Genomic DNA, 13,913 nt, shown 5'->3' on the forward strand with positions numbered 1-13,913 from the left:
AACTGTAACAAAGTAAGAAACAGAAACATACATCTTGGCTTAATTGTTTTCCCCTCACCCTGCACAGGGGACATTGTTCTTTGGCATAGGTTTAAGCTGCATATATCGAGTGATAAAAGTAACAGCATGAAGTCCACAACACTGGGAGCTCAATCAGCGTCAACAATATTTGTTCCTGTTACTATACTGTAAAATGGAGCACGCTGGTATTTCCAGCACCTTCAGAGAGGGACACCACAGCAGTATGAGGTGTGCTCAGCCTCAAGCTGCTGTGATTTACAGTCACACAAATTCCACCAGTCCTGACTGACTGGCTGAAGGTATGTTGTTTGCTGTCGAGAGCAGCTCAGTATGAGTCAAAGGGGAATTCGGGCTTCTTTTCGTGTGTCAGACTGGAATTCTGTTATCACACAAACAACCACCCAGAGTCACTGCAGAGTTAATCTGTCGAGTCAGTTGATGATTCCTGCAAATGTGTTGATTGGAAGAGGAAGTTCTTTGCTCATGTATTTGTATAGTCCAGCATCTGTGTCCTCAGTCAGCCTCAGTTTGGACCTCGTAGATCTCTGGACACAGAATCCAGGATCAAGGCAGGGAGAGACCTCAATACTGTAACAGAAACACGTTCAAAATATTACACCATGTTGATGTGTCCCTCTTTTTTATACGTCTCAAATCAAAAAGTAAGAAGTGAAGGACATGTACCTAGATGCACCACTGTAGGTTCTGCGACTGTCTTTGTCCAGTATAACAGTGAAAGATCGACTCTCCAGAGTGCGTATATTAATGCTGGTGGTCCGAATTTTTGATTCCTAAAATGTAATGTATGCAAATTGTTGTAAATTTATTTAGCTTACAAATAGTAGCCATTAAAACAAACATCAAATAAAGTAATATAATCAAAAGATAACTGAAAACTCTATGAATGGAACAGCCAAGACTTACTAAAGTGTTGTTTTTAGCTTTGGTTGGAGTTTCATTCAATGTCAGTGTCAAACAGTTGAGATCTGAGGAAAAAAAAAACACAAGGTGAAGTCACAACTACATTACATGGGAAGGAGTTGATCTGACTGCAAACGCGACAAACCTTCTGCTTCGTTGGTGGGAATAGCGCTGATTTGAGCCCCCGTTGTCCGGACCGATATCCCTTTGTTTACATCCCGTCCACTTAACATCACCTGAACAGAAAGTATGGAGCGTCAGATGCAACTCGCAGAGCAAGCGACGACATCATCGCGAGCCAATGAGGAGGCAACGCACCTTCTTGTAATTCATGGAGACTACGGCTCCACACACGTCCCCCGAGTTCCTCCACGTCTTGTCTGTTTGGGAGACGGGCATGTTGAACACACACCTGTAATGATTTGCACACACGCAGTGTATTTGTGACCCAAACTTACTTTTAACCGACGGTGAGATCAGTTTGAACTCAGGAAAGTCCAGCTCCAGGTGTGTTAGGAAGACGTCCTCCACAGGCTCCTTTGTTGTGCTGATGAACGTGATCTAGGAGAACGTTAAAATGTGAATAACAGGACATGGACTGAGTAGAGACGCCAGTTTTACAGTTAAGAAGCAAAAGACTGAGCTCATTCTACCTTAACAAAGTAGACGTTGAAGTAGACAGGCTGCAGGCTGGTACGAACATAGTAGGAGATGACGTCAGAGATGAAGGGGTCCTTTGGCTTCCCTGGGTTCGTCTCTTGCTGCAGGAAACAAGCACAATTATCTGTACAGTGTGTTCTACCCACAAATGCTTTTACTCACAACAAATGGGTCATTAGCTGAATCCACGGTAATGTGTGAGAACAGTCGTTGGTAAATTAACTGTAGCAGCCAACGTTAAGCTTAAAGTGACTATAAGGATGTGGCTTTTCACCATAGCAGAACAGAAAACAGGGAACCAGGCATTACAAGAAAAGCTTCTTCTAAGAGTTCTGAATAAAAGTGTTAGACATGGCACCATGGTGCATTTGATGGGTTCTGTTAGATGACTGTAGCTTTGGTTTCAGTGAAATCAGCAGTAATAGGCAGCTTTGTGTGATGGCGCTTTAACATGCAAGTTTGGATGCAGCGCATCCTCCAATAAGATCCATGTTTTCGTACCATTTTGGCCAACTGGAGGATTGTGTGGCCTAAACCTTTGATGTTGCAGCCGTACCACGGGTCCACCATGCTCAAGTAGGAACCAAGAGTACAGGGATCCCCCTCGGAAAGATTTCCTGACTGAAGAAAGGAACGTGAAACTGTAACCAAACATTGCCTTAAAGTAAAGCCTGCAGGTTTTCATACAGGAAAAGGCAATTGGAATTCTGTGCCAGGTTAAACAAGATCCGTAAGAAACTGGAGCCACATCACTTGACGTTGACTGAATGACGGCTTGACGTGTGCTGGCAAAGGGGGAAGTTACCTGGGAAACAGGGATGTAGTAAAACTGAAGGCCGACTTTCGTGGTGAGAAAAGGCCTCCGCGCTTCCCTTTTCCTGCAAAGACAAACCAAAGGTTCACCAGAAAACCGGCGTACGCATGCTCGGCCGTTACACCAAAGTACAAGATACTGAAGTACTGTTCCATACAATACTCCAAGGAGCCTCACTTGAAGAAGTAGTAGGCTGCGGCCAGGCGGCCCAGCGCCCTGTCGTCTCCCATGACCACGATCTTGGCGGTGAAGTGTCTGCGCTGCTTGGTGAAGGAGTTGCGCGTCACGCCGCTGCCCGCCCGTCGCTGCAGAGTCGCCCCCCTCCTCCCTGACCTCCCTCCACCTCCTCCCTCAAGGTTCGCATGGGCTTCCAAGGTGTCCTGCATCATGACCATGGTGGTCTTTACCGAGGGTTTCATCTTGATGCCGCCACGCCGCGACAGCTTTGCTGAATCTTGGTCGCTGAGATAAAAAGGGTGATAATTATGTAAAAAAAAAAAAAAAAAAAAAAAAAAAATCTAGAGACCCTGGCTTAATCTATGGCTGTAAAAATGACTTTTAGGGTATGAAAGTCTGCAGATTCTATCTGCTAAAATAACAGAAACACGTAATAGCATAGCATAACATTCACCTTTTGCCTTGCTCCCACAATGCTGTTACCAAGCTCTTTTCCCAGAAGGATTCGGAATCGTTGGACATGTCCTTTTCGATGCCGCTGTCGTTGGACATGACGGAGTGGCGGGGCATGTCCGACGGCAGCAGGTCAGCGGGGGAATCGCCCAGCTCAAAGTCCTCCTGCTCATGGCTGATGGAGTACTGCAACGACGAGCTGAGTCGAATGCATTTAGACAGCTCCCGCCCTGTCGACGTTTTAACGCTTAATTTCACAGAATCAACACAGCGGCAGTACTAAATTCTTCTCGTCCAACACAGACTCTGAAGCCACTCACAGATATCAAAGTCCTCTGTCCACAGGTGGAAGCTCATCTCGGGGTTAGGGAGGGCGCAGTCACAGAGGGGTCCCCTCGGCAGCGGCTCTGAGGGACACCGTACAGGAAAAGGTGGAAGAGGCCCAAACAGCAACAGCGACACTCAAAATAAAGCATCTCCCTCCCTCTCCCCGCGACTTCCTTCACGTTAAGTACCAGTAGCACGATAAAAGGTGACAATATAGATAAAGATATCTGGAAAATGTTACAAATAAAGGGAAAAAATGACTTGACTGGTCTGGTCAGAGGGAAAAGGTTTAATCTTAGCAACACCTGCTGAGTCAATGAAAACATTGGCCTGCAGGACAGAGAGTGTCTGAACAGTGCTTTCTTCTTTTCTCATCCCTTTTCAAATAAATCCAGTCACATATTTAACCAGACCCAACTGCGGTTATTGCGGTTTCCTCCTCATTACTGCGGCTTTGCCCATCCAATCAGCCGCCTCGTTGTTCGGCAGCGTTTCCATGTCATACCTGAGCCCGCAGCGGCAACGATCTTGCTGTACAGCTGCTGAAGGCGGCTCCTCAGGACTCCCCCCTCCCCTCTGCCGCCGTCCTCGGCGCTCTGCTCGAGAGTCGCCAGCACTTCCTGAAAGTACGACTCAACATCTGGACCGATATCCTGTTCCAGAGCACACAAATGTATAAATAGGTGAACACACATGCAAGCAGGAAGTCGAACGCGCACAGAGAGGGTATTAATAGTAGGTGAAGGCGAAGAGTCTGCCTTGGCCTTGTGTGTGTTTTGCTGAGGTGTCATTTTCTGGATGTGAGCCAGGACACAACCAGCAAACAGCTCAACAAACAGGCTTCATTCAGGATGTTTCACACGGCACGTCCAGATGCTTTGGCGTCAAACTTGACAGGAGTCAAACTATTTTTAAATTTAAGAGCAACAACGTCGCATTCGACTACGAAGCCCAGGATCACAGCATCCTCATCATTTACTAATTTTTTTAGTACATTGCTACTTTCTTATCCAAGCCCTGCACTGTGAACTATATCTCACCGGAAACTCAGTGTTGAGCGTGACTCACGGTCAAGGCGAAGGGGTGGATAAATCATGAAAAGTGATAGTGAGTTAGTGCACGCTCTTTATTGGATCTCTGTAGCAGCTGGAAGCCAGATGAGTCAGTCAAGTGACTAAGGCAGACTCTGAGCCAAGTTCTGAATAGACAAACAATGACAGGCATGCAACAAGGTTACGTTATATAACGCTGCAACTTCAAAAGGAAACAAAGTAAGCAGGTTGAATATGCATCTGACAGGTTAAAACCAGACGCCGACAGACAGAACACCTACAGTCGACCAAGGGCTTCCGGTGACCGCCGAAGACAACTGAGGAACTGAAAAGAGAATCATGAAATGAGAATAGCACAATAGCAGCAGGGACTGACCCTCAGTGCCTGAGCCAGGCTGGGCCCGTTGCATTGCTCCGCTCCCAAAGCTGCCTGCATGGTGTGCTGGATAACGCTGCACATGTGATCGAGGGGACTTTGAAATCCGCCTGGAGCGGATGAGCCAATATCACCCAAGTTCCATTGCCCCGAGGAACCGGAGAAGACCTCTGGGTCAGCCAACACAAAAACCCTGCAGAGATCACAGGTGTCAGCAACAAGACATGTAGCGTGAACACGGTGCAGTTGGTTATAACCCACCTCTCTTGGAAGGGATAGTGATCGTTTTTTAACCTCTGCTCAGCTGTGACCATTCTCTGGTACATCAGACCTGAGGATCAGACTTGCATTAAATGTTGAAATGTGCATTATCGCTACACAGTATACAGAATACTTTATTAATGAACTGTATGTAAGTACTGCATAAGATATAAATGTAATAATTCATCTGAAATGAGAAAACAAGGCAAAAGAGGAAAAGAAGTGACAAAAACATTGCAGACAAGAAGGCTGAGACACTGTAGCATCCGCAGGCAGGTGGGAAAGTACACCACGCTGACTGTAGGTCAAAGGCTGGGGCGCTCCGAATGCCCCTGCACTCTTACTAGCAGCTCTGCTACTGTACGTGCCTGATGGAAGGATTTTACACGTTTACGGTAACACTTCACTGACGGTAAACAGGTGATAACGAAGGAATGTGGCCACTGTGGCTTATGCGAACCCACATCAGCTCCTTGAGCCGCTATCGCTGTTTTAAGCAAGGCAGAAATCTACAATAAGCATCTGAAAATTAGGAACAAAACAGATGCAGGCATTAATATTAGACCTTTAGGTTTGTTTACTGTATTGTATCCAATAAGAAGGACGAGCAGTTAACAATAGGTCTATTGTTATATGTACTTACTGTAACAGTAGACCATTTGATACTTAGTAATGTGTTTGTATAAGGAGCAAGCTAGCACAAATAATGAATCTGATTCTGTTTATTGAAATGAGTACATGTGATGTTTGTACACGTGCATGTCTCTTTTTTTTATCTTTCTCATAAATAGGTCAAGACACAAGTAATAATAATAATCTGGTGAACAATGTGAGACGTAATCAGTAATTATTGGTGTAGTTGCCAACAAATGGAGCTGTTTAGGGCTATGATTAGTCACTGCTTGTTTCCTCTGTTGTAGGGAAAGGTTTCAGTTCAGTTTTAAATATAGAGGGAGGTGTGAGCTTGTGAGTCAGATGTGAACTGCATAGTACCTGGGATGAAGCGCTCGGCTTTTATCTGCCTTGTGTAGTGGTGTCCTACGATGCAGTACGGATGTGGATAGGTGAGGAGCCGCTTACAAATGTTGTACACTCGCTTGTACAGCTCTTCAGGAATGTGGGCTGTCTGGAAAATCAACAAAAAACACCCCAAAGGATGACAGCCAATACAGGTACGGAAAGAAACTTCAAACTCGTACTGCGCGGTATGCAGCATTTACGGTCAGTCGGAGTTATGAAAGCAAGATAATCAGAAATGAGGAACAACGGGGGTGCTCTAGTCTTACAGGTGCCCATTTCCTTATTTATGTCTGTTCCTGGAAAGTAAACAAATCCACCCCGTTAGGTCATTACAGTAACGTCAGGTAACGCCTACACCCTCAAATACTGAAAGCAACACAAAAACATTTTTCTGGTTTTCCACTGCTGGAAATTCCATCTGGGAAGTGACGGAGCGGCTCTCCCACAGTGGGACTGCATGGCAGGAATACCATACCTGAATGACGGCATACATCAGCGTGTGGAGCAGGGGGATGATGCATTTGCGAGCGTCGCACCTCTCAGCCTGCGGAGAAAAAATATTTATATCACTTAAATGACCAAAAAAAAACCCACTATATTTACTATAGCTAAGAGCCGCCTCCTCTGAGAAACAGTTTCTGGAGGCCTTCGTCTGTGTCTGTGAGTGGCAACACAGATGCTGCAAAGATTACAAGAAGTACCTTCTCCAGCTCCTTTATCAGCACCCACACGAGAGATAAGCTGCTGGCGGGATTGTTTTGAACCTTCTTATGAAGCGTCCACCTCAGCATGCCTGTGGACACAGATAAGCACGCACACCATGAACCCACGCAGGACGTCCACAGTGCTGAACGCAAACATGCTACAGTAAGTGGGTCACGCTTTTCTACAGGACGGTGCTGATTCAGAAGAACTCCCATGATCAGAGGGTGGACAGACTTCGTACCTTTGTCTTGCAGCTGCTGGTTGTCCGTGTCCCTGGGCAGCACAGCCTGGACGCTGCGGTACAGATCTGGCTCTGACACTGTCGGGGAGCAGCCATCTGAAATCAAAGCAGAGGCCGGGCATTAAAGCCTTCGTATATAAAGACTGTACTACCTGTGCATTCTGTACATATTTGTGTCACTGAAGGAAGTGAGTGTATCTGAAAGCGCGTGTGTCGCAGGTACCTGCTGCTCCCGTACTGCTCGGGTTATCCCAGGAGGCCATGTGGGCCAATCATGCACATAGTCTGCCTGTCACCTGCAATCAGGAAGAAGAATCACATGTTTTCTCATCGGTCAAATCACAAGGTTCCCTGCTGCGCTTGATGACACAATGACTGACAGCAAATAATGCTCCAGGAGGTGATGGCTGGTTATCAGACCTGACAGCAAAGTATAGCATCACATGGATAAGTTGAATGGAGTTATCTGAAACACTCTTTGTTCACAGCTGCGCAGATAATAATAGCGTTTGTCTTCTCCAGAGACTCTACATGTCTTTTTGCTGTCTGTGTGGTCACTTGTGCATTAAGTGAATGGTAAAATACAGATGTGGTTATTCAAATCTACCCATTGACCTTTAGACAAGTACTGTAGCAGTAGTACCGTAGGTGCAGCAGTCTCACACCATCCCCCCTACACTCAAAGACACCCATTTAAAGTTTTTTTATACAGGATAAGCTGTAATGAGTCACTCACACCTTCACAACACTAATTTATGGTAACATCTGGCCAAATCAGGCTGAGGGAAAAATCACCCTTTTGGCTTTAATTAGTTTCAGATCCTTTATTAAGAAAGTTAAGATGTTAAAGATGAAATAAATGACAGGCTATGCAACTATTGCTAAACTATAGCTGCAACACAATGTTTTTCAGCGTCATACGGCCACAGACTGCTCGTAAAAGCAGGCCTTTAGAAACATGACATGCATTCTGACACTTTGCTCCTGTTTCTGAGAAGCTCATTGAGCCGATTATAACCCTGGTCACGTTGCATATTCCTAAGAATGCAGAGTTATTTACTGTAACGACATTAAATTTGTGAACACCACACAAGACACCACAACATCACCAGCCAAACCAGAACAGAAGGAAGGTAGGGGCAATAGGAGCCAAACTTACAGCACTCTGGTCTACGCAGCCCAACGCCGCACGCACATCCACACACTGCGATCGCTGTACTGAAACTAACACCTGTGTGACACAGTGAGTGAGGAGGTAAAGCGCAAGTCCAGACAGCACTCACTTGGTTTTTTTTCTTCTTTCCTCCTGCGGGCGAGAACGTGTAAGTGAGGCAGAAGCTAAATGTGTGTGTCAGCATCACTGGGGAGGAGGGGGTGAGGAAAAGGGACAGGGTGATGGAGGGTGCTGCTACTACTCTTTTTAAGCTTTAGGACGACGGTCCTTACTTTACACACTACACGCACACACACACACACACACACACACACACACACACACACACACACACACACACACACACACACACACACACACACACACACACACACACACACACACACACACACACACACACACACACACACACACACACACACACACACACACGCTCCCTTAGCCATTCAGGGACACTGAATGGGCTGTTCAGTGCGATGGATTTAGCCTTGATCCCTCTAAAAAAAGCACGGTTTGACAAACAGCACTGCCTCAGCAGCTAAACGCTGCCTGTGACCACGGGCTTCCGGTTGTCTCTACACGGCTGTCTCACTCTCTCAGCCTCTCTCTCTCTTTCTCTCTCAGTCTTTCTGTTTTCATCTTCGACCCAAAGTCAGAAAGTCTGTGGTCCGTCACAGACATGACGTCCCGAAGGAACCTTTCTTCTCACACATTGTGGATTTTTGCATTGTGTTTTTTCATATACACAAAATACATATTACACATAAACACATTCAAAAAAAACATTTCAGAGTAAACAAACACACATACATACGTACGTATGCAAACACAATTCATATGCAAACTTGTCCACGCTGATACATCCATTAGAATGGGGCTCTGTATTTACCTTCCTAACACAAACTATTAATGCTGCGGAGGAGCTGACACACACACACATACGCATAACACTTCCTCTCTGTCAGAATGAGTGGGCTGACATCACTCTATATTTAGACGGTGAGCGAGATGTTGAACAAAAGTGAGCCGCAGCTGACCAGAGTTCAGCAAAAGCTTAAATATACACGCACTGTGTCATTCACCACAGTTCCAAATAACCGGCTTGGAAAACCCGGGTGCGGAGCAAAAGGCACCAGCGCAAGCTCCTTTTATGACAGGATCCAACCCAAAAATGGCTCGTGCTTAAGTGACATCTCACCGATTAATTGCGATGTCTGCTGTGTGCGTGGTTCACTGTAGGTGAAGGTACGGCGCGTAGGAACGTGTGATCGCAGGTCTACAGGTTCGAAGCCACGTACACGTAGCGAGTGAAGCAAGCTTCCTCTGTGATTATTGACTGCTCACGGTAAATATGAGCCACTTCCTCATTTAGGTTTCAGCTACAGTGTAATGCACACGTATGCACACGTATGCACACCTTCCCCGTGTACCGGGACGTCACCACATGCTGCAGTGGTCAGAGGAAGCGTCCAACAGCGTGGACCAACAAAGCAAACACAAACAGGACCGGCTGTGACGCCGCTGTGTGCGAGGTGGTGCTTCGGTGCTGCAGTTGGGGGACTGGAGTGCGAGCCAGCGTATTTGCATTCTGGAAATCCCCAACGCAGGATAATACCGCAACACCTCACATATAGACCTGGACAGAGTGGACAGAATGAGAAAAGCACCTTCAGAGTATAGCAGGTAATACCTGACGAATCCAGACGAGAGTCACACAGCGCCCGAATGCTCTGACGAGGGAAGTTATGACTGAAAACAGATTACAGTATGCATGTAACGTAGCGGGAAGCCAAATCGCGCTTATTTCTGAAGACAAGAAATAAGGCACGGTGTTGTTGTGAAGACTATTGGCCTCAACAATGGGCAGAGGAACACATGTAAAACAGAGAGCACAAAAACACACAGTGTTTAATTCAGCGTGACGTCGAACATCAATTAAAGTGATTTCCTGCATCAACAACCCGGACAATATGAGGAAGTCCTCCTGAACCTGTGAATGGGTGCTTTTCAGTGTGTGTGTGTGTGTGTGTGTGTGTGTGTGTGTGTGTGTGTGTGTGTGTGTGTGTGTGTGTGTGTGTGTGAACCTGAATGACCGCTAGCAACAACAGATAATTTCCTCCTCAGTTTCTGCAAACAGCAATGCAAATGAACGAGCCACAGGGAAACAAGGCAAAAAAAAAAGAGAAAAGTTGCAGATCGGAGGAGTCGGTACAAAAACAGCATCCAGTGACAGTAATGTGCTAAACCCATCAGCAAGAGGAAGAGCGATAGGAGGGGATGGCTTTCCTAAGGTGTGTGAGTGTGTCTGTGTGTGGTTAGGGTACTGGTTAGTGATGGTAAGGACTGGGCCAACTGGTTCATTTGGAGTCATTGGTGGATGCAGCATAATAGTCCATTAAGGGGTTTTGTACAAATACATTAGGTAGAATTTTAGGTATTTACAGCACATACAGTACTACTACTACTACTACTGTATATACAGTACTGCAGACTATTACTGTATGTGATCAGATTAGAGCATTTTACTGTGTATTCCATACAGCTGTGTGCACCGGCCACTCACTACTCAGGCTTAGCAGCAGCAGTCGGTCTTTGTGGTCGTACACTGGCTTTTTTAGCCGTTGGCCTCTGCATTCTTAGACTTCTGCCCTTCACATGCACACACGTGACCCCCTACTGCCTAGATTCCATCGGTGTTTTCGAACAGTGACCAGATGACGTTCGTGTGCACGAAATACTCCTAAATCCCGTCTTAACCGGGATGGAAAAAGCCCATCACAAAGGCAGCATTGTTACCATAGAGACAGCTGTGGCCTGAGGCTGAGAGCCTGCAGACAAGCACAGGGCTGTGGGCAGCGAACGCTCAGCATGAATGAAATGACAAGGCAGACGCAGCTCTGTTCTACAGAAGGTGAGGAGGCGGCTGTGCACTCGTCTGCTGGACTTGAACCCATTGCCTACATCCACCTCCAGCAGTGTATATATATAAACACAGGGTCAAAAAGTCAAGCTGCTGCTGCTGCTGCTTTCACATTTCTCCCAGCACACACCAAACCAAAGACAAGCCCCGGTTGTGTCCGTGTTGGCAGCTGCGGCGTGTGGAAATACGCCTTACGTGGCCTTAGACTGTCACTGCCGAGCAGCGCTGGCTGACGAGCAACCGGCGCCGGGGGACGAAGTAATAAGGAGGAAATGATCATCACGCTTTCCTCGTCTGTGCAAACTTTGAAATGTTGAACTCATTAGAATAGAGGAAAAACAGATTTTTAGCTGAGAAGCTGGAACTAAGAACATTTTGGAGTTGTTGTGTGAAAAGTGATTAAAAGATTAAGTATTTGCTATAGAGCAGCAGATCATTTCATCTCTGCATAATATAGTATGAACGCTGTACTGTATAAAGCTCCTGACTAAGTGGCAGCATGGGTTAATCAGGGCGTCGGACTAAAATAGTCAAATTCTCAGCTGAGGCATAAAAGCCCTGAGTCAAAACAACCGGCAGACATGGTGGAGTCTTTTTCTTTTAATTGAGCGAATCCACAGTCACCACTAAACCCCAAAGAGGAAAAGTGTTTATTGAGCTGTTTTCCCCGCAGCAGGAAAAAATATGATTCAGTTAGTGTCAGTTCTTCATTTTTTGCAGCGAGTCCATCATCGTGTCACGAGTCAGATCTGTTTGCCCCCTGAAAGCACAATTTCCACCCAAACCGAGAGCTTTTAAATCCTGCTGATGAGGTAAACTGGTTGTGTAACTGTGTAACACTGTAATAATTACCTCATGGAAATTGGAGCGAGCCCAAATACCTTTGTTCATTTTTGCAAAAGTGCTTCTGCTCCTTCAGCGTGCGGCACCAAACGCTTCCTTTCTTCGCTGCCAGTCCAAACCTATGACACAAGCGGCCTCATGTGGGCCCACATTCCCATCTATCGCTTCTGCCATCGGGCGATTAACATCAGAAGAACCGTACATCGCCGTTAACAGGCCTCAGGGGGGAATAGATTCAAGTGATGCTTTTAAGTGGGTGAGGTTTAAGAGGGACCTTTGTAGAGAAAGGTCACAGCAATGACTCCTGATGCCAATGTGCATGTAGTGGAAAAGCAAAAATAGTAAATCAACACAAGCAGTTTTTGAAAATTACAAATAAACTAGTGTAAATACTAATCAACTCAAGACAAACTGATAATCTGATGGGTTTTGTGTCAGTTTCTTCACACATTCGTTGTAATTTATTCTAACTGTAAGTTGTTAGTAAAGTAGCTGTATGACATAACTGCATTTCTTTGTATAATTAAGTCATAGAAGAGAAATGCCACTATGTCACTGCTTTTCTAGTTTATCTGGAGAACCTCACCCAACACTTGACACAATCCACATTTTACTCATCGCCACGCAACCGTGCGTGATATATACTCGTGACTGAAGCGTGTAAATGAACGCCGGCTCATTTACACACGGAAACATCCCTTACAAGATCTAACACGGACGCACGCGGCGGATTCCGCCCGCATCCCATCAGCGGCACCAGGAAGCGGGGATGTACAACACGGACGCTGGAGGAAACGCAGCTCTGCTTTTAGGCTCCAGACACAACAGCGGGCCGCGGCTTCAGCCAGATCACACGCTGCCGCCGAGCCCCTGTTATGATCTCAGCAGGGAAAAGAACGCGGGCGTCCGCCGCCGCTTCCTGTGTCACGGGGGCTGAGGTTGTTGTTTTTTTTTTTTTTTTTTATTTCAGAGCCCGACTCGCGTGTAAAGCAGCCGAATCAAAAGGAAACCATTATCGGAATGACCACCGCAGCAGCTCAGCCGTATCAGTCACTATATCGGCGTGACGCTGTCCGCGGCTAACTGCTAACTGGCGATCGAACGGCCGATAGGCGCGAGAGCCAGACATCGGCAGACTAATAAAAGTGGGCAAAAGCTGCAAACGCAACCCCAGACACAAACGGCTGGAGTCAAACGGAAGTTGAGTGAATACGTAAACTTTACATGACGACCCGCGGTTAGAGAATAACGGACGGGTTCAGTGACGTACTGTAAGTAATACGCGCACGTTTCAAGATGTACAGTGGCAGTCGACGCTGAGTTTAGCTTTTAAAATAACAGTGTCTGTAGCGAGCAAGCGTCAAACATGTTGGAGGGCGAACACATACCTGCATCTCAGTAGAGCTCCATTCACCTGCTACGAATCCACGACAGCATGTGTCTGCGGCTGACAGAGACCGTAGCTCCAGCTTCAGTCTGCAGTGTGACGGCGAGCCTCTAACCACGCCCACTGCCGCCAACGACCAATGACGTGAGTCTAGTCTAGCGATGGGAACCAATCACAGCACGTCTCCATCCAAACTCTCTTTAGCTCAACAGGTGTCACATGAATTAAAGCAGAATTTAATGCCTAGAAATGAAAAACAAACCATAATTTTTATGTAACGCTAATCAGGCATTTCTTACTTAAGTATGTAAACTTATTGTTTATTGTTTTTCCTTCTTTTTATAGTTGCACACAGTGGCATTATACTACATCAGCAAACTGTCTTTCTCTGACTTTCTAAGCATGTACGTTGTCACTTTGAAAGTTTTGTAAAGGCCACATTATTTCTATTGAAAACATAATCACGCAGACCAAACATGAGCACATGATCACAATCATGTTACTAACTTGATTTCCTGAAAGTTAGAACAGCACAAAAGAAGTTGATATCAAGACCTAAGA

At 46.1% G+C, this 13,913-nt stretch overlaps 1 protein-coding gene across 2 annotated transcripts in view; it reads right to left on the bottom strand.

Annotated features, from left to right (window-relative positions):
- The window catches only part of LOC114858603 (phosphoinositide 3-kinase regulatory subunit 6), a 14,256-nt gene extending 785 nt beyond the window's left edge, over window positions 1–13,471 (bottom strand). The window contains exons 1-21 of one of the 2 annotated variants that reach the window (XM_029156071.2): window positions 13,354–13,471; window positions 7,252–7,324; window positions 7,029–7,124; window positions 6,784–6,875; window positions 6,558–6,626; window positions 6,056–6,188; window positions 5,063–5,132; window positions 4,802–4,994; window positions 3,879–4,026; window positions 3,367–3,453; window positions 3,048–3,276; window positions 2,594–2,878; window positions 2,408–2,480; window positions 2,104–2,223; window positions 1,596–1,703; window positions 1,401–1,503; window positions 1,261–1,322; window positions 1,088–1,178; window positions 946–1,007; window positions 706–812; window positions 1–609 (exon numbers count right to left, since the gene is read on the bottom strand). The exon at window positions 1–609 is cut by the window's left edge and continues 785 nt beyond it. In XM_029156071.2, coding sequence (XP_029011904.1) covers window positions 453–609; window positions 706–812; window positions 946–1,007; window positions 1,088–1,178; window positions 1,261–1,322; window positions 1,401–1,503; window positions 1,596–1,703; window positions 2,104–2,223; window positions 2,408–2,480; window positions 2,594–2,878; window positions 3,048–3,276; window positions 3,367–3,453; window positions 3,879–4,026; window positions 4,802–4,994; window positions 5,063–5,132; window positions 6,056–6,188; window positions 6,558–6,626; window positions 6,784–6,875; window positions 7,029–7,124; window positions 7,252–7,291 — 2,325 coding nt within the window. In that variant the 5' untranslated portion in view covers window positions 7,292–7,324; window positions 13,354–13,471 and the 3' untranslated portion in view covers window positions 1–452. Of the gene's footprint in view, window positions 610–705; window positions 813–945; window positions 1,008–1,087; window positions 1,179–1,260; window positions 1,323–1,400; window positions 1,504–1,595; window positions 1,704–2,103; window positions 2,224–2,407; window positions 2,481–2,593; window positions 2,879–3,047; window positions 3,277–3,366; window positions 3,454–3,878; window positions 4,027–4,801; window positions 4,995–5,062; window positions 5,133–6,055; window positions 6,189–6,557; window positions 6,627–6,783; window positions 6,876–7,028; window positions 7,125–7,251; window positions 7,325–8,187; window positions 10,234–13,353 lie in introns of those variants that run through there. The other variant, XM_029156156.3, reaches the window with a different exon arrangement.
- Window positions 13,472–13,913: the final 442 nt, after the last annotated feature.

This window comes from Betta splendens, chromosome 1 (assembly GCF_900634795.4).
Source record: "Betta splendens chromosome 1, fBetSpl5.4, whole genome shotgun sequence".
Classification (NCBI taxonomy): domain Eukaryota; kingdom Metazoa; phylum Chordata; class Actinopteri; order Anabantiformes; family Osphronemidae; genus Betta; species Betta splendens.